The 20025-nt window shown below is 45.0% G+C and overlaps 1 protein-coding gene across 8 annotated transcripts in view; it reads left to right on the forward strand.

Moving 5' to 3' along the window:
* WNK1 (WNK lysine deficient protein kinase 1) overlaps positions 1-20025 on the forward strand; it is a 139882-nt gene that overhangs the window by 64826 nt on the left and 55031 nt on the right. For 7 of the 8 annotated variants that reach the window (XM_075602349.1, XM_075602351.1, XM_075602350.1 and 4 more), the window contains exons 5-8: positions 10526-10614; positions 12471-12690; positions 16038-16371; positions 17302-17486. In XM_075602349.1, the coding sequence (XP_075458464.1) occupies positions 10526-10614; positions 12471-12690; positions 16038-16371; positions 17302-17486 (828 nt within the window). Of the gene's footprint in view, positions 1-5893; positions 6321-10525; positions 10615-12470; positions 12691-16037; positions 16372-17301; positions 17487-20025 lie in introns of those variants that run through there. The other variant, XM_075602357.1, reaches the window with a different exon arrangement.

Genomic DNA, 20025 nt, shown 5'->3' on the forward strand with positions numbered 1-20025 from the left:
ATGAGATACTGTACAGGCATAACCCGGTTTAAGGACACTCACTTTAAGTACACTCGCGAGTAAGAACATATTTTCAATAGCCCCATACCCCTGTGTACGTACGCTCGCTTCGCGAGTACGGACACTTGTTCTGCCCTACAGACCGCCGTTGTAGTGACGCACTGATTCCCCTCGACCAATAGGCAAATGGCAGCTCGCGCATGCGCCTGTCAGCATGTCCTGAACAGCAATACCGGCTCCCTACCTGTACCGAAGCATCGATAAGTGGAAAAAAGGTAGTACTTCACTTTAAGTACATTTTCGCTTTACATACATGCTCTGGACCCATTGCGTACATTAATGCGGGGTATGCCTGTATTACAACAGTAAAAAAGATCATATCCTTTACTGACCAGTTAGGTTTGGCATTTAACTCCCTGAACATGTCTTGTTACTTTGCATGACGTGTAAAGTTATTGCTTGTTGTTGAAGCTTGTCTTCTAAATAAGGCAAAGTAGCACAGATACTAGCATTTTGGTTTAATAAAATCATGGTTAAAGTCCTCATGACCGTGGCCAAGTGACTCTGTCCGTCCTGTGACACCTAGATTGTCAGCTCTTTGTGTCGGTCACGGTGTGCACATGATCATGCTGTATGCGCAGTCGCCTCTATATAAGAATGCGTTCATTGTTTGTTATTTTTTCAGCATCTCCCCCGCAGGAATTGTGTGCTTTCTGGAGACTTGACCCTGAGTTTATTTCATCTGACGACCTTCACTATTGTTACAGAGACGATCAAAATAACCTATCTCAGAAACAATAGCCGCTTTGTTTAGAAGAGTATCAAGGAAGAGATGCAGAAACTTCAGGGGCAAATCTTACTCTGCCCTGTGCTCCTATTAGCAGAAATAGCCCATGGGAGCCCAGGCTGCACTATTAAGGGGCCAGCTCCTCCTAGGACCGAATTGCACTAATGGACATGTTTAAAGGGTAACATCTGGGTGATTTTTTTAAATTTATTTATTAAACACATCAAGTATTTTGCCATGATTTATTTTAAAGTTTGTAAACGTGTGTGGGGGGGGGGGGGGAGACTTTATTTTAATTTATTTACTTTAATTTATTCTGGCTGCTCCCTACTGTGTGATCGAGGCCCCCTCTCTCTTCCATCTTTATTGGCTCTCCGGAGGACAGGGTGGGAGAAGATTAGATTGTAAGCTCTTCGGAGCAGGGACTTATTCCCATGATCCCTTATTTGTATTATTTGTTATTTATATGATTGTCATGTATATTACTGCTGTGAAGCGCTATGTCCATTAATAGCGTCATATAAATAAGGGTAGAAGGAACACAAGGTACAACGGATTTCAGATAACTAAACTCCATGTTGGCTCAATAAATGAGTTTAGTTATCTGAAATCCATTGTGCCCCGTGTTCCTTCTACCATATACTTTGGACTGACGACAGGCTTTCGTTCAAGCACGGGAGCACCGGCAATTGTATCATTGTTATACTTTTCTAGGTGTGCAGCATTCACCTCATATGTCTGTCATATAAATAAAGACATACATACATACATACATACATACATGTAAAGGAAACCCTTGACTGACAAACGCGTGCAGCTTGTTAAGCAGTGATTGGAAGGTCGTGTCTGAGGAAGGAATGCAGCCGTTTTTGGAAAATCACAGTCAGGGCCATTTTAATGGGGCCTCATTTAACTTCAAAGCAGGAAACTACTGAACTATTTCAGAGGCATGTGATAAGGTGGAGACAGGGAAAGTAGATGCAGCTTACTTACACTGGCTGACTGGGTCCTACAGTCCTTTTTGTTTTGTTGTTTGCAACTTTAGTGCCGGGCGCGTGCGTGGATTTTTAGTTGGTCTATACAAGGGCACGGCAGGGAGAGGGGAGCTGACAGACAGCGGCGAAGATGAGGAAAATCATCTTTTTGCGCCGCTGCCTGCACTCAAATGTGTGTATGTATGCATATATGTGTATGTATTTGTGTATCTGCACAAGTCTAATAAATTTTTTCTATTTACTAATGTTTTTTTTTTAATAAATTACACAAACACACACCCATACACATACACACACATACATATACACACACACATACATATACATATAAACACACTCAACACGGTATACTCACGAAAAGCGTGCACGCGTGTTCGCATAGTCACGCCCGGCCGCATGCTGTATATAACAGCCCCTAGGCTTCTGTAAGATCCCAGGTACCTGAATTGCAGACACTCCCTGCTGCTTAGCCACTTGAACCGGTATTATTAAGCTTGCCTGAACCGAGCTGATCGGTGGTCCCCCGTCATAAGGGAGGCCCCATGGTTTAGGAGATGTGTATTTTTGGGGGGCTTGTGTTGACAAAAAAAAAAAACAACCTTACAAATATGCTGTCTTTTAAATTTGCTGTCTTTTTGTCTTTTAACAGAACAGGGGCTGTAACGCAATTAAAATGTGTTCATCACCTGGCCAATTCATCATGTTTATATTGGATTAGAAAAATTAGTTTGCGGCTTGAATTACTATATCACATATAAATTGTAGGTGGTTTTTAATATGCAACTATTGAACAACAACCGTGTAAAAGCTCAAAGAGCACAAATAAATGATGCCAGGCAGGGCAGAATCAAAAATATATAATAAAGGGAGTAAACACCGGGAATATTGGTTGAAGGACTGTGATGGTAATAACCAAACGCTTAATGAAGTGTTTGAGCATGAGAGGGCTAATGCAATGGGGACAACGAGAGACTCACTCAGTCTCCCCAGCCCTGGCCAAGTCGTGCGCGGTGTGGAGTCCGCGTGACTCACTAAAGATCACCGCTCTGCTCTCCCTCCTTCCAGCTCCAGTCCTGACGCTGCTTGAGAAGCGTCTCCCTCAGTGTCAGCATCTGCATCCGGTGGTGAACGCTGATCCTCTCACGTGACAACGGGGAAGGGGCAGGATCGATGGTCCAGCAGCTCCGCAAAAAAAGGTAAGAACTCACCAGCAAAGAGGTTAAAAATGCTATTTTATTAAACTACATAAAAAACAAAAAACAGCACAAAAAAACTCCCACGCGTTTCACGCCTACTATGGCGCTTTTTCAAGGAGTCCTTGAAAAAGCGCCATAGTAGGCGTGAAATGCGTGGGAGAGTTTTTTTTGTGCTGTCTGTTTTTTGTTTTTTATGTAGTTTAATAAAATAGCATTTGTAACCTCTTTGCTGGTGAGTTCTTACCTTTTTTTGCGGAGCTGCTGGACCATCGATCCTTCTCCTTCCCTGGTTTTCAATATGCACATATACAAAGCAGCAATTGGACACGGGGGGGGGGGGGGTCTGGGACACTTTGATGTGTAATAGCACCATGTAGGACCTTGTGTGCAGCAGGTTAGCGCTCTCCTGATGAAGAGATACCCCAATGTCATGGACCCAAATGACATTTGGTGCATCTGAACCAGGAAGCAGATACAATGTTCTCATTATTTGTGTTGACGGGAATTTATGTTCACAAAGGATTGTGTATCGTGGATAGATGAGATATTTTGTCCATCATATGCCGTTTACTTTGATCTGCTGGGTCACCGGAGCCAACATGCGCTGTTTTTAGCTCAAAGAAGCCCAGATATTTGCTTAAACCGCCATCCATTAGGAAGCTACCGTGTCATACCCCTGGTAACGTTGTGGCTTCCAATTGGCCCGCAGGACCAGCAAAATGTGGTGGCCATTTTGATTTCCATAATAGGGAGAAAAGCACCTGAAACTAAGCCGGTGTCATATCTGTAGCTAAAAAATAGTGCTGTTCAGTTAGAAGAATCCCCAGGTTTGAATTACACAAAGAAAATCAATAAAAGAAATATTATGTGGAATGGGATTGACATATTAAGGCATGGGTGTGTAAAAGGGTAATGTATAGCAGCATGTTCATTATCAGTGTGGGATTATAATAATAATATGTTCCATCTGTACCAGAAATTGTACTTCAAAGTTTTATACATGTTCACTATTTCTTTTAATTGTCTTGGAGGAGGAAGTGAGATGTTGTGAACGGACAGTCCCTTGTTTAACTCTTTCAGTGTGTTGGGTTCATAGGGTGTAGGTTGCTTTTGGCAGAATGCCTCTGGCATTGACGAGGTTAATAAAAGCTTTGGAGTCAGTGCAAGTTCTTGGATGCGAACTTGTTTTGGGCCAGCAGGGAACCTGTTCTGTCCAGCCCTGTAGCAACCCGGTGAGAAATAATGAGGATTTTAACTAGCTTGTTATGTGTGTAATGTGTCCGTCTTGGATTCCATTCGCCTCTGGTGCGGAGGCTCAAGACTTCCTGGGTTATAGGGGGGTGGATTAGAGCAGTTAGCTATTAGAAACCCACAGGAATGTTACTGCAACACCGGGTACTCTCTCTGCTGCTTTCGCCTGATGGCTAATCCAGTCTCTGCATCTTCTCTAGAGGTTACAATATTGCCCTGCCCGCAGCACAAATGGATCCCTTCACTGCCAGAGGCGTCGGCATGTTGCTTTGCTTTCTGATGTGCTGTCGTAGCCACTGACCGTGAAGGGGTTAACTGCTAACCTATGTAACCAAAACAATTTATTTTAACAAATTCCCCAACATTAAAGATGGCCGCAGGTGTAGCTCCTCTGTGCTATTCACCCCGCGCTCATTACTGCAGCATAGGAATCTTTGCAGCTCTCTATTTGCTGTTGAACCCGGGTGTATATCTCCTGAAGGGGTCCGTTCATGGAATGGCTGCTGGATGGAATGGGTGATGTCATCGGTCGGTGATGTCATCGGTCGCGTCGCCAGCACTATAAGCGCGGCCTAAAGCAGCTTTCTTAGAGAATCTCCGTTTAGGAGAAACTGAATAAAGGACAGGAAACAATTGGTAGGGTTCCTTCACCCATACCATGACGTGCCAGATCAGGATAGAAGCTTAAATATATAGAGGCATTTTCTTAAGTCAATTGCCCCTCGCCTGCCTCCTCCTCCCCTCTCTGTGTGGAGCTCAGAATTGTAGAACAATTAGAACAAGAGAAGATAAAATAAGGGTTAACACTACAAAATAAATATCTTTGCCATTAGATTATCTCTGGCACCATACACTGAACAATGAGCCCGTTACAATGTAACACAATGCTGCCTGGCCACACAGCCCCAGGCTGTGGGAAGAACGGTCTTTGTTACAGTAGTAGCTGTTACTGAGGGACACTGTGCCCCCTTCTCTGTTACATAATATAATGGTTCTGTATTCTGCACCATTTATCAATATTGGTCTGTATGGTCTCTTAGGGCTCTGCCATTACATTGTAATATACGTACAAATTGCTCAGGCTGGAGCATGACATGCTTATTTTGGGGTCTCCATTCTGTCTGTAACTTTCTCATTGTAATTTGTGTTTAATACCAGTCTTTTTTTCTGTTTACCTGTGCATCGTGTGCATTTTTCTGTGTAAATATCTCGCTGTAAACATGCTGCACCCCACAGATATCTGCGGTTTTGAACCAAACATTTTGGCTGCTTTGTGCAAAATGGTTACCAAATGTAGTTGTTTTTTTATGGTGGAGGTGGGGGGGTGTTAAGTGTTAATCAAGGCTTTCTCTGCCTTTATCCCAGCTTGCTGCTTGTCTGAGCCAAAAAAGAGAAAGGGAGGGGGGATACAGATGAGAAAGGGAGGGGTAGATAAGAGGGTATCTTTACCTGGGCAAAACATTGTTTAACCCAGGGACATCAGACAAAAAGGAGCAGCCAGAAAGACAGCAAACCCCTCCCAAGTCTCGGCTTATCTTGTTTACAAACCAACTTAGAACATCATTTAAAATATGTATAGGAGTCGGACTAGGTGGAAAAAAAATCCAACCACACAGATGCGACCCCTTAAATATGTCACTGCCATTAGTACACTTTGGGATTGCCCCTTTAACCCCCGGTAGTGTACATGGACCTCCAGGGTGAAGGGTTAAAGATCCCTGCAGCGTGTGGCCGATGTGCGGGGGCTGAGCTAATGAGCCAGTAGAAGGCCGATGTGGTGGGAGGAGCAGCGTGAAGGTTACCTGTGCAGCCTCCTCACTCGTGGAATTGGGACACAGTAGGCAGGATTGTTTGCTTGGGCAGTGTGGGGGCTTCCTGCTGTAAGCGGCAGTAACCATGCCCACCTCCGGTTCTGACTACAGCTTTTCCTCTGCATTGCGTTGAAAGACGAGGAGGTCCTTTCTCCACCAAGCCCATCACCCACACACACTCCTGCCACTCGGGCCAATGGATTACACCAGGAAGGACTTCGGCCCAGTGATTGTCATTTTCAATTCTCACTGTTGCTGCTGTTCTCATGACTGCCCTCAGGTATGTCACTTTCTGACGTTCAGCGAGGATAAGGCAGTGGGGGCTTATAACAGAAGATATATTTATGGGTTTCAGGTGGCAGTCCTAAGCAATTCTCAGGTTCAAAACTAGGGCTGAAAGAGTTCAGAACGCAAGCCTCTCCCTTGCAAACTCTACCTTTACCCCCCTATTTTGAGTGTGTTTTTATAGCGCAGTGACTGCTGATGACTATTTCAATCTCTTCCTACTTTGTCATAGCTGCATGGCCGTGCTTGCTCACCTTCCACAAACACCCCATCTCCTTCTAATCCATAATATGGCTGTATCTGTATAGGAACATGTGTGTCTTGTTGGCATTGTGTGGTCCAAAGTAGTGGTACTGAGGCTCTGACTGAATTCCACTGGCCACCCATGTACAGAGCTTCATGGCACCTCTCTCTAATGGGATTACTTCATCAGCAGATAAATAGCTACTTGGAAGAGGGTCATGTTTGAGTTTGTCAGAGGAGCCATCAGCAAAAGGTTTAAACAGAACCTGAATATAGATCCAATGCAGGTATTCCAGAATGGGTAACGTGCAGTGAAAATCTGGCTCAGAGATTACTTTTAGGTGAGTGGGGAATAGTAATAGTGTTAATGTGCTAACCTCTGTAGTGGGATGTTAATGCACCAGCCTTTGATGTTGGAGCTATAAGTTTGATGCACAGCAGTGTGTGTTACATAGTCGATGAGGTTGAAAAAAAATGTCCATTGAGTTCAACCTATGTTAAATGTAGATATGCATGTCCTCATGGGCAAATCTTTTTTTTAATTATATTACAATCTAATTTTAGTATTGAGATTTTATGCTATTTTGGGCAATGTACCTGTGGGATTCTTCATTCAAGGTAATGCCCCATGTAGGATAAAATTGAGCAGGTGACCGTGACATGTTAAATGGCATATTTTAATTCTTGTTGACGTCCTGAAAATGTCTGAACACTAGCCTGAGGTTTTAGGTGAGGTTAATCTTTATCCCTCCTACTTTCGTAATTGCTTCTGTGAAAAGAGGTGGTTCATAAATCGAATGACCTTCTCATTGTTATGGAATTGAAAACATTGGAATTTCCCCTGAACCCCCAATTTACACTTCCAGTACAATATAGTGAAGAAGAGAATTGGGCATTTTATGGAAATGTACCAGGTTCAAATCCCAGTGTCCTCTCCATGACCTTGGGCAAGTCGCTTTACCTTGTGTCTCAGGCACCAATATAACCGATTTGTAAGCACTTGGGGGCAGTGAATTATGTACAACACTAAACACTTCAATAACCAAGCATTAACCCATCATGGTCTGTTCAATTTTAATTTGAAGCAGGAGGGGGCCAATGCCAGTCCTCAATGGCCGCCAACAGGTCCAGGTTTTAAGGATATCCCTGCTTCAGCACAGGTGGCTGTCAATGACTGAGCCACCTGTGCTGAATCAGGGATATCCTTAAAACCTGACCCATTGGTGGCCATTGACAACTGAAGTTGGACACCCTTGTTTTAAGTATCCAATTTCCTGACCATTAATGGACAGTTAGATGAGTGATTATAGGAATTGTAACAGAGCATCTCAAACATCAGCAAACGGCTGACACCCTTTGGGGAGACTCATGTGGTCTCATATCAAAGAAGACATGCAAAGTGTATGTGAGGACTTGTACAGGGAGCAACTTACGTTATATTGGGAATGTGCCAAAGTACCAAGATGTTTGTGGTGGTACAGAGCAGTTTTAGAGTCGCAGTCCCGTCTAGCAACGTAAATTGGAGTGGCAGCACTCGACATGAAAGCACTCAGGCCTATAACGCCTCTTGTACACCCCTTAGGCCCTGTAAACAAGGTGTTGTGAATGAGCTACACCGCATATTGACCGTGGGCTTCAGTGTCTTCGCAAGTCTAGATGTTTTGTTTTTGTGAGTTTACACGAAGTATGTAACACGTCGCATACAATACGACCTACACGCTGCTTTCTTTCATTAGTTACGTTCTGAGCCCGTGCACAACGTTGGAGGAATCCCAAACAGAGTTCTTTGAAAATTCACATTATTAAAAAGTCTTTGAAACAGAAAACTACTAGTATTGTTTAAATGCGCTCTCGCCAAGATAAAAAACAAGTGTAATTTGCAATTTGTGTAATAGAAAAATGTGCTGGGATGACATCATTAATATAAATATAAGCTTGTTGTGTTCAGACGTGATGCACACAAGGGCTTGTAATTATTTAGCATTTTTATTTACTTGAATAATTTGGAGAACCTTGGTGTGATACATGTGAGAAGGTAGAGAACCTTGGTGTGATACATGTGAGAAGGTAGAGAACCTTGGTGTGATACATGTGAGAAGGTAGAGAACCTTGGTGTGATACATGCGAGAAGGTAGAGAACCTTGGTGTGATTACATGCGAGAAGGTAGAGAACCTTGGTGTGATACATGTGAGAAGGTAGAGAACCTTGGTGTGATACATGCGAGAAGGTAGAGAACCTTGGTGTGATACATGCGAGAAGGTAGAGAACCTTGGTGTGATACATGCGAGAAGGTAGAGAACCTTGGTGTGATACATGTGAGAAGGTAGAGAACCTTGGTGTGATACATGCGAGAAGGTAGAGAACCTTGGTGTGATACATGCGAGAAGGTAGAGAACCTTGGTGTGATACATGCGAGAAGGTAGAGAACCTTGGTGTGATACATGCGAGAAGGTAGAGAACCTTGGTGTGATACATGCGAGAAGGTAGAGAACCTTGGTGTGATACATGCGAGAAGGTAGAGAACCTTGGTGTGATACATGCGAGAAGGTAGAGAACCTTGGTGTGATACATGCGAGAAGGTAGAGAACCTTGGTGTGATACATGCGAGAAGGTAGAACCTTGGTGTGATACATGCGAGAAGGTAGAGAACCTTGGTGTGATACATGCGAGAAGGTAATGAAATACTTTTGTATTGCTGCACAGTGTAAATAATGTTTAGAAGCATTGTGTACTCTGCCTATACTGTATTAATAGAGAAAATGAATGGGGCACGTGGGCGGAGCAATATTTCTGTAATGTGACAGTCATAGGATTTCATACTTTAACACAAGGGTGGCCAACTCAGTCCTCAAGAGCCACCAAGAGGCCTGGTATTAAGGATATCCCTGCTTCAGCACAGGTGGTACAGTCTTCAACTGAGCCATTGATTGAGCCGCCTATGCTGAAGCAGGTATATCCTTAAAACCTGGGCTGTTGGTGGCTCTTGAGGACTGGGGTTGGCCACCCCTGGGTTAACCCATGTCCAGTGAGTGATGGTTACCTCTGGACAATAAATGATCAATTGGATTCCAGTGAGAGATATTAAAGTGCATGTCCAAAAATGGGGTGGGGTGTCTCGCAGTATTGAACTGGGAACCGCTTGTTGCTGGGAAATTAATCCGTACCAAGTATTTTTGTCCTGGAGAACAATATGGCCGCCGAGTCAGCCGTTGCTTTTTACCAGAGTCTCAAAAAATGTGAAAGTTAAATTGACCGGGAACCAGGGGTTCAGCGGAACTGTGAGTGGATGATCCCTGTGGGACCCCTGGTCTTACGATCAGTCTTAACATCATTTTTTTCAGGGTTGGAAATCCCCATTTGTTTTTAGTTAGTGATGACCTGGTTGGGGGGGAGAGCAGGGGGGGGGAGGAGATATTGTTAGTCTCGTGCTCTACCCTACCAGGCTGATAAGATTATCAACTTTGGGCTTGTCCCAGGCATATCTGAGCATCTCATTGATAAGGGGACATTGATAAGGGGAGGAACAAGGCCATAAAACCCGCTGTAACTGTCTGGTTACAATGTGTGCAAACTGGGTCGACCTGCGATTTATAAAAACCGTGACCGATTTTAAACACCGCTGGTATTGGTTCAATTCTGGTTGAATATCCGAGTGCACATTGTGGTGAAATGGAAGTGCTGTGCTGCATCCGACGGTGGAATGGATATTTTGTTAAATACAGGTGTATGCTGTTCAGAACCCATTTGGTTTCTACATTGGGTATAATGCATGAAAGCAGTGTCTAAGACTAGAAAATCAATCTGACACATACTTCTGTCCGCTAAAAGTCATGCAGATGCACAGCTCCTATTGCAGAAGGGTTTTTACCAGTTACAGGCTCTACCTTTAACCCAATTTACTCTCTGAATTCTGTGTACTGTCGGAGCACTCTTCTGATTACCATTCTGTCTCGCAGGGGGTGAAGCCAGCCAGCTTTGATAAAGTTGCTATTCCAGAGGTGAAAGAAATAATCGAGGGATGCATTCGCCAGAATAAGGATGAAAGGTGATGTTTACACTCCGCCAAAGACTTGCAGGGGATCAGGCTTTTTATTTCCTCTGTTTTTCGTTGTGTGCGTGCGTGCGTGTGCGTGCGTGCGTGTGCGTGCGTGCGTGTGCGTGCGTGTGCGTGTGTGCGCGCGCATGTTAAGTTATGGTGGGTGAAAAAGGGCATTCTTTATTGGCTATATGCACATGTATATATGCGAGCACACATATGCACATGTGTACGTATGTGTATATATCTGTGTATATATCTGTGTATATATCTGTGTATATATCTGTGTATATATCTGTGTGTATTTGTGTGTGCGCGCGCACTATTAAATATGAGATTGCTGGCTTCGTTTTCAGTTCTCTTCAGTGCCATACTCACTGGGTTATTATAGAGCTGGGCCTTGAAGGGTCACCTCGGGACCGTGATCAGTTTGTGGTCGCTGTTCCGTTACACGGGGTGATCATCTGATTTTATAATCCTAGTGGGATCTCTCACGACGGCAGAAATCGGTCATCATGTTTCATTAAGTTCTGTTTTTTTGGGTTAATGAAGCGTGAGTCATAAGTCATTAACCTGTTTCTGTGTTTTATCCAAAGCTGCATAAATACTGTGTTTTTTTTATTTTTGCCGTTTTTGACCGTGCACAAACTTTTCTCCAGACTTACTTGATATATGCCGGTAATAGGAAAAATGTACTTTTATTTCGTTTTACCAGTAAAAACAAACGTAGAAGCAAACGGCATGTGTTTTATAGGTAAAAAGTAATTTTGTGCAATTATTGATGGTATCAAGTGTTTCTGAAGAACTGTTTGTTTCTACGTTCTTAAGTCTACCAGTTATTTCTTATGTCGCTGAATGCCACCAGAACCTATCCCCCTTTCTGTGTGCGCATGTCACTGAATGCCACCAGAACCTATCCCCCTTACTGTGTGCGTATGTCACTGAATGCCACCAGAACCTATCCCCCTTACTGTGTGCGTATGTCACTGAATGCCACCAGAACCTATCCCCCTTACTGTGTGCGCATGTCACTGAATGAAACCAGAACCTATCTCCCTTACTGTGTGCGCGTGTCACTGAATGCCACCAGAACCTATCCCCCTTACTGTGTGCGCATGTCACAGAATGCCACCAGAACCTATCCCCCTTACTGTGTGCGCATGTCACTGAATGCCACCAGAACCTATCCCCCTTTCTGTGTGCGCATGTCACTGAATGCCACCAGAACCTATCCCCCTTACTGTGTGCGCATGTCACGGAATGCCACCAGAACCTATCCCCCTTACTGTGTGCGCATGTCACGGAATGCCACCAGAACCTATCCCCCTTACTGTGTGCGCATGTCACTGAATGCCACCAGAACCTATCTCCCTTACTGTGTGCGCATGTCACGGAATGCCACCAGAACCTATCCCCCTTACTGTGTGCGCATGTCACGGAATGCCACCAGAACCTATCCCCTTTACTGTGTGCGCATGTCACTGAATGCCACCAGAACCTATCCCCCTTACTGTGTGCGCATGTCACTGAATGCCACCAGAACCTATCCCCCTTACTGTGTGCGCATGTCACTGAATGCCACCAGAACCTATCCCCCTTACTGTGTGCGCATGTCACGGAATGCCACCAGAACCTATCCCCCTTACTGTGTGTGCACGCATGTCCTGGCCCCTAAGCGTGTATCCTGTTCCCCTAACCCTCTGTGCGTGTGCAGGTGTTGTCCCCCTAGCCCTGCATGTGGGCCCTGTACTCCCTAACTGTGTATGTCGCTCACGCAGACACAGGTCTTGTCCTCCATAATCCTCTGAGTATGGTTTGGGTAAAGTCATGCCCTCCCTAACCTTCTGTGTGTATGGTCTGGATAGATATGCCATCAAGGACCTGCTGAACCATGCCTTCTTCCAAGAGGAGACGGGAGTGCGCGTTGAGTTGGCGGAGGAGGATGACGGGGAAAAAATCGGGATCAAATTGTGGCTGCGCATCCAGGACATCAAGAAGCTCAAGGGCAAATACAAGGACAATGAGGCCATCGAGTTCTCCTTCGACCTGGAGAGGGATGTCCCTGATGACGTGGCACAGGAAATGGTGAGTTTGATGTAGAGGGGCCAGAAGGGACTGTGACATGTATTATTCCACTGTCATAAAGGGGTTAAATATGGCTGGTCGTTAGAACCCGTCCCTCTTTTAAAGAGTCCGATCCCACCTAGTGAGTCTGTGACAGCGACGTGTGTAATGATTTAAATCTAGATGACTATTGCCTTAAAAACAACAGACAATTATTCTTCAATAGTTGTGCTTTTGCTCATGAACGTAGTTAATTAAGATTGTTCCCTCATTCTGTGCTCTTGATGACACATGCCCTCATTGTCTTCTATTTCATGGATTCACAATGAGGGGCATGAAAACATCTGTTTATCCTCCCTGTTCGCACTGTAAATCTGTGAAGCTGTCTGCTTATTCTTTCAAGAGAGCGAGCGCCAAGATTTGATGCGTATGTTTTACTGCCATTGTCTTGCTTTGTCCTAGGTGTGGGTTTCCCCTTTTAGGCTAAGGTCCCGTTGCACGCGTCCGCACGGCTGGCTTGCTTGCCGGCGGCGCGTGCAACTCACTGTACTGCGGTCTACAGGAAACTTCAGTAGTAGCGGGGGGGGGTGCGGCCATGACGTGAGGGGGCGCGGCCATGACGTGGGGGGCCGGAGCGGGAAGATTGACAGGGAGGGGGGGGCGTAGCTTGAGCGGAGGGACCCGCTACTCTTCCCCCCCCTCCCTCCACGGGCTGCCACGGGCTGCAGGTAAGTAAAAAAAACACACACACGCAGGCACTCATATACACGCACGCACGCACGCAGGCACTCACGCACTCATATACACACACACACACACACACACACACACACACACACACACACACACACACACACACACACACACAGACAGAGACACGCACGCACTCAGGCACACACACACACACAGACAGGCACGCACGCACTCAGACACACACAGAGACAGGCACTCACGCTGCTGTCACTCCACACTCCTCCCCGCTCCCCGAAGCCTCTCCTCCTCCCGAAGCCTCCCCTCCCCATTGGCTCACAGCCACACCACGTGACGCGTCGAAGCTAGGAAACACCATTCTCTTGTGTCTCCTAGCGGCTGACGCGCCACAGCGTGTAGTGCGCTGTGCCGCCAGGGGGGACCGGGACCGGCTCGCGAGGATTCCCCTGCTGGTGGGGAACTCGCTACATTGCCGCCCGCGTCAACGAGCGCAGCGGGTCCCAGGCCTTAACCAACACCTAAAAGGTGCAGTTCCCCCAATATCACCCACTTTAAAAGTGTGATGCCTCTTAAAGCAGATTACCAACCTTATTTATATTTATTTTTTCTTCCTCTTTTGATTTGTGTTTATATTTTTTTTATTTAAAAATGCCCTCCGCCTTCAGTAGTGTTAACATGGCACCTGCTCCCGGTTTAGTCTTACTGTTTCCACTCCAGATAGCACAGATCTGTTTTTCTATACAGAAAACAATGGGTGTAATCAGAAAAAAAGGTTGTAAACTTCACGGAAGAGGTTATCTGAAGTGTACTAATGTCACAGAGGGAGAAGGGCTTAATGGCCATCATATATATTGTATGTTAGGGAGAGGGGCTTAATGGCCATCATATACATTGTATGTTTTTGGGCTTAGATTTTTTAGGAATAAAATACAGTTAAAAATGAGTGAGCGGGGAATAACTAGGAGTAAAAACAGATCCCGAGTTATGAAGTCTGTACAAATAATGTTTAAAAAAAAAATAACCATGCAGGGGGACCAAGGATCCGTATTTCGAATACAATCCTCATCTCCCGGCAGTAAAGTCCTTTCCGATTTATGTTTATTCCAACTTTGACATTTCAGCTGCCATTCGACGATTTTATTACTAGAGGGGAAAAGGGTAGAGCGTGTTTAGGATAGAGAGGTATTTCCTGTTGGGAGGGTTCAGGCATAATCCTTTTCATGAATCCAGCCAATTTATGATGGACATTGCAGTGTCTTCATCGTGACCACGTTATGGGGATTTTCTGTCTTAAAACTAAACCTTTCTTTACCCATTTTTGTTTTGTCCATTATTTTTATTTAGTTTATTTGTTCTGTAAGTCTGGTGTCTGGTTGATTACCATGATGTCTGTATCCTGTTCAAGAAATGGGGCTAGTGGGAAGCCTAGTGCAAAGTCTGGTATTGATAGGCTTAGTCTCAGCAAAGCAAAACATAATCTCTGTACCAATAGTACACTCCATCTCACTATGGTTAAACCAAACCAGCATTTCCTCATCGCTGGTACTGAAAAGGATATCTGTATTGAAGAGAACAAAAATTAACAGAATGCCAAATGACCAGAAATGTGGTTACCTGTAACAAAAAAATGCTCTAGTCACACAGATGTGTATATTAGATTGAAAGAATATTATACTTTTGATGTACGTTTCTTACACAATGTAAAACAGAAATAATTCAATCCGTTACCTGTTGCGGTTCATATGTTGAATTCACTGCATTTTTCTTAAATTTTAAATATATGGATTATTTTTTTTCATCTGTTTGGAATTGGATATATCAGCTTTGTACTTTGTATCCCCACAAATGGAAAACCCTGATCTCCATAAACATGTACATTTGTGTTACTGCCACCTCTATACATTCACCAACTGCAATAAGATGTTAAAGCTGCAGTTCAGTCTTTTTTTTTTTTTTACATTTATTTTTTTACTTCAATAGTTTCATGTGTGCAATCTCTAATTACCTAAAGAACTGTATAGCTGCAGCTCAATTCGTTTTCCATGTATTGATAGGTCAAATTTGGTGACATATTAAAAGCTGGGATTTGTTTATAATCTGCTTGACTGGCAGTGGAAGCTCATGAATATTCATGAGCAATCCTGAACTGACAAGTGCTAGAGGGAGGGCAGGGCTGACAAAGGGGTGTGCCAGAGCTTGTGACAGGACAGGAAGGGGCAGTGCCTTAGCAAATGGCTGTTAAAATAGACTACAAGAAAATTGGTCTTTCAAAGTTGTTTTTTTAAAAACAGAAAATGCTAAAAGTATTTTTTCTTACTACAGAACTGATTTATTAAAAAAACCACACATGCAGGATATTGACTGAACTGCAGCTTTAACACCTGGGTGCTAATAGGCACTTTGAGCCAGAGCCTAGTTCAGGGGCCAAAATCCATCCTGCAGCCTGGAAGTCAGCATTGTTTCTATTGGTCAAACCCATTCACTGCTAGAAGAGGAGATGGCTCCTTCAAACACATTTTAACTATTAGCCCTGAACAAGGCAACAACTTAATAAAATACGTCTTTTATTTGAAGCTTCAAATGAAAAGGTTACAACTAATGGGGAAAAATGTCTTTAGCAATATGTCTCCTCATGTACTTGTCTTTAAATCCCACAGGTGGAATCCGGCTACGTCTGTGAAGGAGACCACAAGACCATGGCGAAGGCCATCAAAGACAGAGTGTCACTGATCAAACGCAAGCGGGAGCAGCGTCAGAATGTCAGGGAGGCGCAGGAGAAGAGGAAGCAGGAGGAGAGCAGCCAGAAGCAGCAGCAGGCAGAGTCTCAGAGCCCTCCTCAGGGCACAAGCAAACCCTCCGCAACACAAACTGGCACCGCAGCGGCAGTCGCCCCCACAGGCATCTCAACGTCCTCTGCCACGCAAGTGGAGCCCGAGGAGCCGGAAGCTGATCAGCATCTGCAGTACCAGCAGCCCCGCATATGCGTTACATGTGAGTGTGTGCATGGATCTAGGTAACCGCGGCACGGGAGCCTGTGGTGTGGTGACCAGGGGCTGACTGAGGAACCTCATAGTGTTTATGCAGATTGGCTCTGTTACATCAGGAAAACATCTTGCTCCTTCCCCTGCTTAGTGCATTTTAAATCCCTGCATTCTTATTTCTGTTTTGCACAGCACTGCATGCAATGTCGGCATTATACATTCTAAGGGCTGTTATATACAGCGTGCGAATGCACGTGCCGCATGCTTTTCATATATCGCGGCACTTCTATAGAAAGGCTGACTAACGTCAGCCAACTAAAATTCCGCGCGCTACGCCAGGGGGGCGCAAACTTTTTTCCCTGCGCCCCCCTGGCGGCTGTCCCCTTGCTCCCGCGCCCCCCCCCAACCCCAACTTACCCGCGCTCCGGCGTAATGACGTCACGTTGCCATAGCAACGTGACGTCACATGACCTCGCAGCGTCATTTTGACGCCGCGTTGCCATGGCGCCGCAGGGAGGAAGCCGCCGGAGCCACGGTAAGTTAGGTTTACAGAGGCCCTGCAGCTCCCCCGGCACTTAATTTAAGTGCCTTCGGGAAGCGCGCGGGGCCTCTGTAAACCCCGCGCCCCCCGTCGGCAGTGTCGCGCCCCACAGTTTGCGCACCGCTGCGCTACGCTATAGAACGTGCCTAACTCTTGTCCCTCTGTCTCCTCATGCTCTTGTCCCTCTGTCTCCTCATGCTCTTGTTCTCTCTCTCTCCTCATGCTCTTGTTCTCTCTCTCTCTCTCTCTCCCTCTCCCTCTCCCTCTCCCTCTCCCTCTCCCTCCTTCTCTCCTCCTCTCCTTCCCTCTCTCTCTCCTCCTCTCCTCTCCTTCCCTCTTTCTCTCCTTTTTTTAATTTAATTTCTCTTTCTCGCTCTTCTCTACCTCTTGCTCTCTTAGCGGATGGAGCAGCTGACAGCGGTCAAGGGTCCTCACTGTATTCGGATGGTCGTTTAGGCAGCCAGCAGGCAGCCTTGTACGGCTCTCCGCTGGATCAGAGCCTCACTCCCAGCGTGGCATCTGGATACAGCACTCCAAATGTCCAGCCTGTGGCACAGCATGGAGGTTACACTGCTCCACTCGGGGTAAGGACGCAAAGACTTAGGATACGGAGTGTTCACCCATCACAGATAGCAGTGCTGTGAGGCCCTTCCCAGCTGTAGGGGTTTACAAATCCGTCACCTGCATAGAAATAGGGTGCAGTAATTACGACCTTTTGACCAGTATAGGAGCAGAGTACTGTAGTCTCGTGCATTTTATTTAAACAAATCTGTATAATGTAGCACCGTGCGGCAAGGTGTTCACAAAAGGGCGTACACTGTTACATTTCCATGAAACGTACAGATTACCTGTACATTTGTTGTAGGCATAGAAACCTTTTAATGGAGCAACATGCAAGTTCTTTTAAGAAAATGTACAGATCATTCCAAACTGCACAGGTCTCTTGTGTACTGTGTACTTTATTTGCACAATACACAGGTAAAACAGACCTGTGAGGTTTATAAATCTCTGTACACATGGAGAGACCTGTGAGGTTCTACGAAGAACTCTCATGCTGGTCCATTAGGTTATCACAAGTCCTAGACCAGTACGCTGCTAGAAGGTTGCGCTACATAATAATAAACATGTCTGCATTGTAGCTGCGCCTCTGCCTGGGGAACGCAGAGATCCAGAGTTCAGATAGCTGCCTCTGTGATGCTTTTCTTCTCTGATCTGAGTCGCACACAATTAGTTCAGTGGTTTTATTTGTTTCATGTTTTTGCAAAGAACAGACTGAGGTCTGAATAGTAGCGATTATGTGTTCACCGGTTACATAAAAGAAATCTGTAATGATCATACAGTGCCACACAGCCCAAAATAAGGGACTGCCGTTTTCAAGCTGTAGGACTGAATGCCGTTTGTAACAGGAGACTTTTGAGCTCCCTGTAATACAATGGGGCGCAACTTAAACTTTATAGATACTGTCGTTCTCCAGTATGAAATTGTATTAAATAACAGACTGGGGGTATCAATAGTTCTTGGGGGGTGGGGGGTGTGGTGTCTCTGCAGTGTTGTATTATGAATTGGCACAGTGCTTGTTATAGAATGATGCATGTGTAATCTGCAGCCTGCCTCCTCAGCTGTGTTCTGTTAGCTGATTTCATTTATATCCCTGACCCTGAGGAAGTTTATTTGCTGTGCTCGCTGAATCCGGCCCTCCCTGTATTTGTGGTTTTTCTCATTATTTCGTTCTCCTTGGGTTTTTAAGTGGGGCAGGGTCCAATTTACACATAGGACAGAAGAACTAGGGACTTCTCTAAAAGACACAACTCACAAGCACCTTAATTTGGAGAACCCCTGGGGTGGTTACAGCAGCGGTATCCTCTGCAATAAATAGCGCATATCCTGCCTTCCCCACCCTTCCCTAATATTAATCCATGTGTAGTTCGTCCCCTTCTGTCGTAAAGAAAACAAATCTTGTGCCAGCTTTCCCTTTAAAAATGGCTCCTGGGCTGCAGGTTTGCTTCTCGTTCGCCTCTTTTAACCCAATTTTCTACTTTTATCCTAAAACTTCCAATAACTCTGCCAAACCTCTACATTACCCACCAGCCATTTGCATTTCACCAAGTGAACAGAACTTAAAGTATCGGAAATATTTGATGTCATACGGTACCATATAACAACTCTCCACCTAGTTGTAGCTGGCAAGTGAAGGATGGCGAGCCCTAGGAGCGCCTTCTCTGCGGTGGCTGGTCCGGTGTGGTAAATAAACGGTGCTCTGTTTCACGTAACACAAATCCAAGTGGCCTTTAAACACCAGTTTGTAATGAATGTTTCCTGGATTCCTGACAGCAGTAGTTACGTCACTCAACACTTATTCTGCCTCTGTCCTGTGTCTTATGTAATGGTTCCAGGCCGGAAGTTTTCATTTAATGGTAAAACACTGGATGTTTATAATTTTCTTCTTAAAGCATCTTTCATATAAATATAGCCTATTAATTTCTGTCTCCTAATGAATGTGTTGATGTTGTGGCCTGAATACCTGAATAAATATATATATATGTGTATATATGTATATATATGCATGTGTGTGTGTGTATATATATGTATATGTGTATATATGTATGTATGTATGTATATATATGTGTATGTATATATATATATATGTGTATATATGTGTCTCGGGCATTCTGCCTAGGTACACTGACCTTTAAATCCCAGTTTCTAATGCAGCAAACCAGGGGTGTCAAACTCGATCCTCAAGGCCCACCAACTGGCCAGGTTTTATGCATATCCCTGCTTCAGCACAGGTGTCTCATTATCGCTGAGCCACCTGAGCTGAAGCAGGGATATCCGTAAAACCTGGCCTTTTGGTGGCCCTTGAGGCCCGAGTTTGACACCCCTGCTGTAGACCGTGCACAGGATCAAGGATCAGTGAAGACCCGGGGAATCCTTCCTACAAATGGCATTGCACGTAGCGGCCTGCTAAGAAAGACAAAACCATTCTGGAAGTGCAGATCGCTACATTTCAGAGTAGTGCCGGGTATATCCCTTCCAATGCCCCCATCGTGTGTGGAGCTTCATTAGAGGTGCTTTCCATAGTGACTATTCTCAATGCTGCATTATAACCTTGGTGTCCCATTG

The sequence above is a fragment of the Ascaphus truei genome, chromosome 5 (genome assembly GCF_040206685.1).
Source record: "Ascaphus truei isolate aAscTru1 chromosome 5, aAscTru1.hap1, whole genome shotgun sequence".
Lineage (NCBI taxonomy): Eukaryota > Metazoa > Chordata > Amphibia > Anura > Ascaphidae > Ascaphus > Ascaphus truei.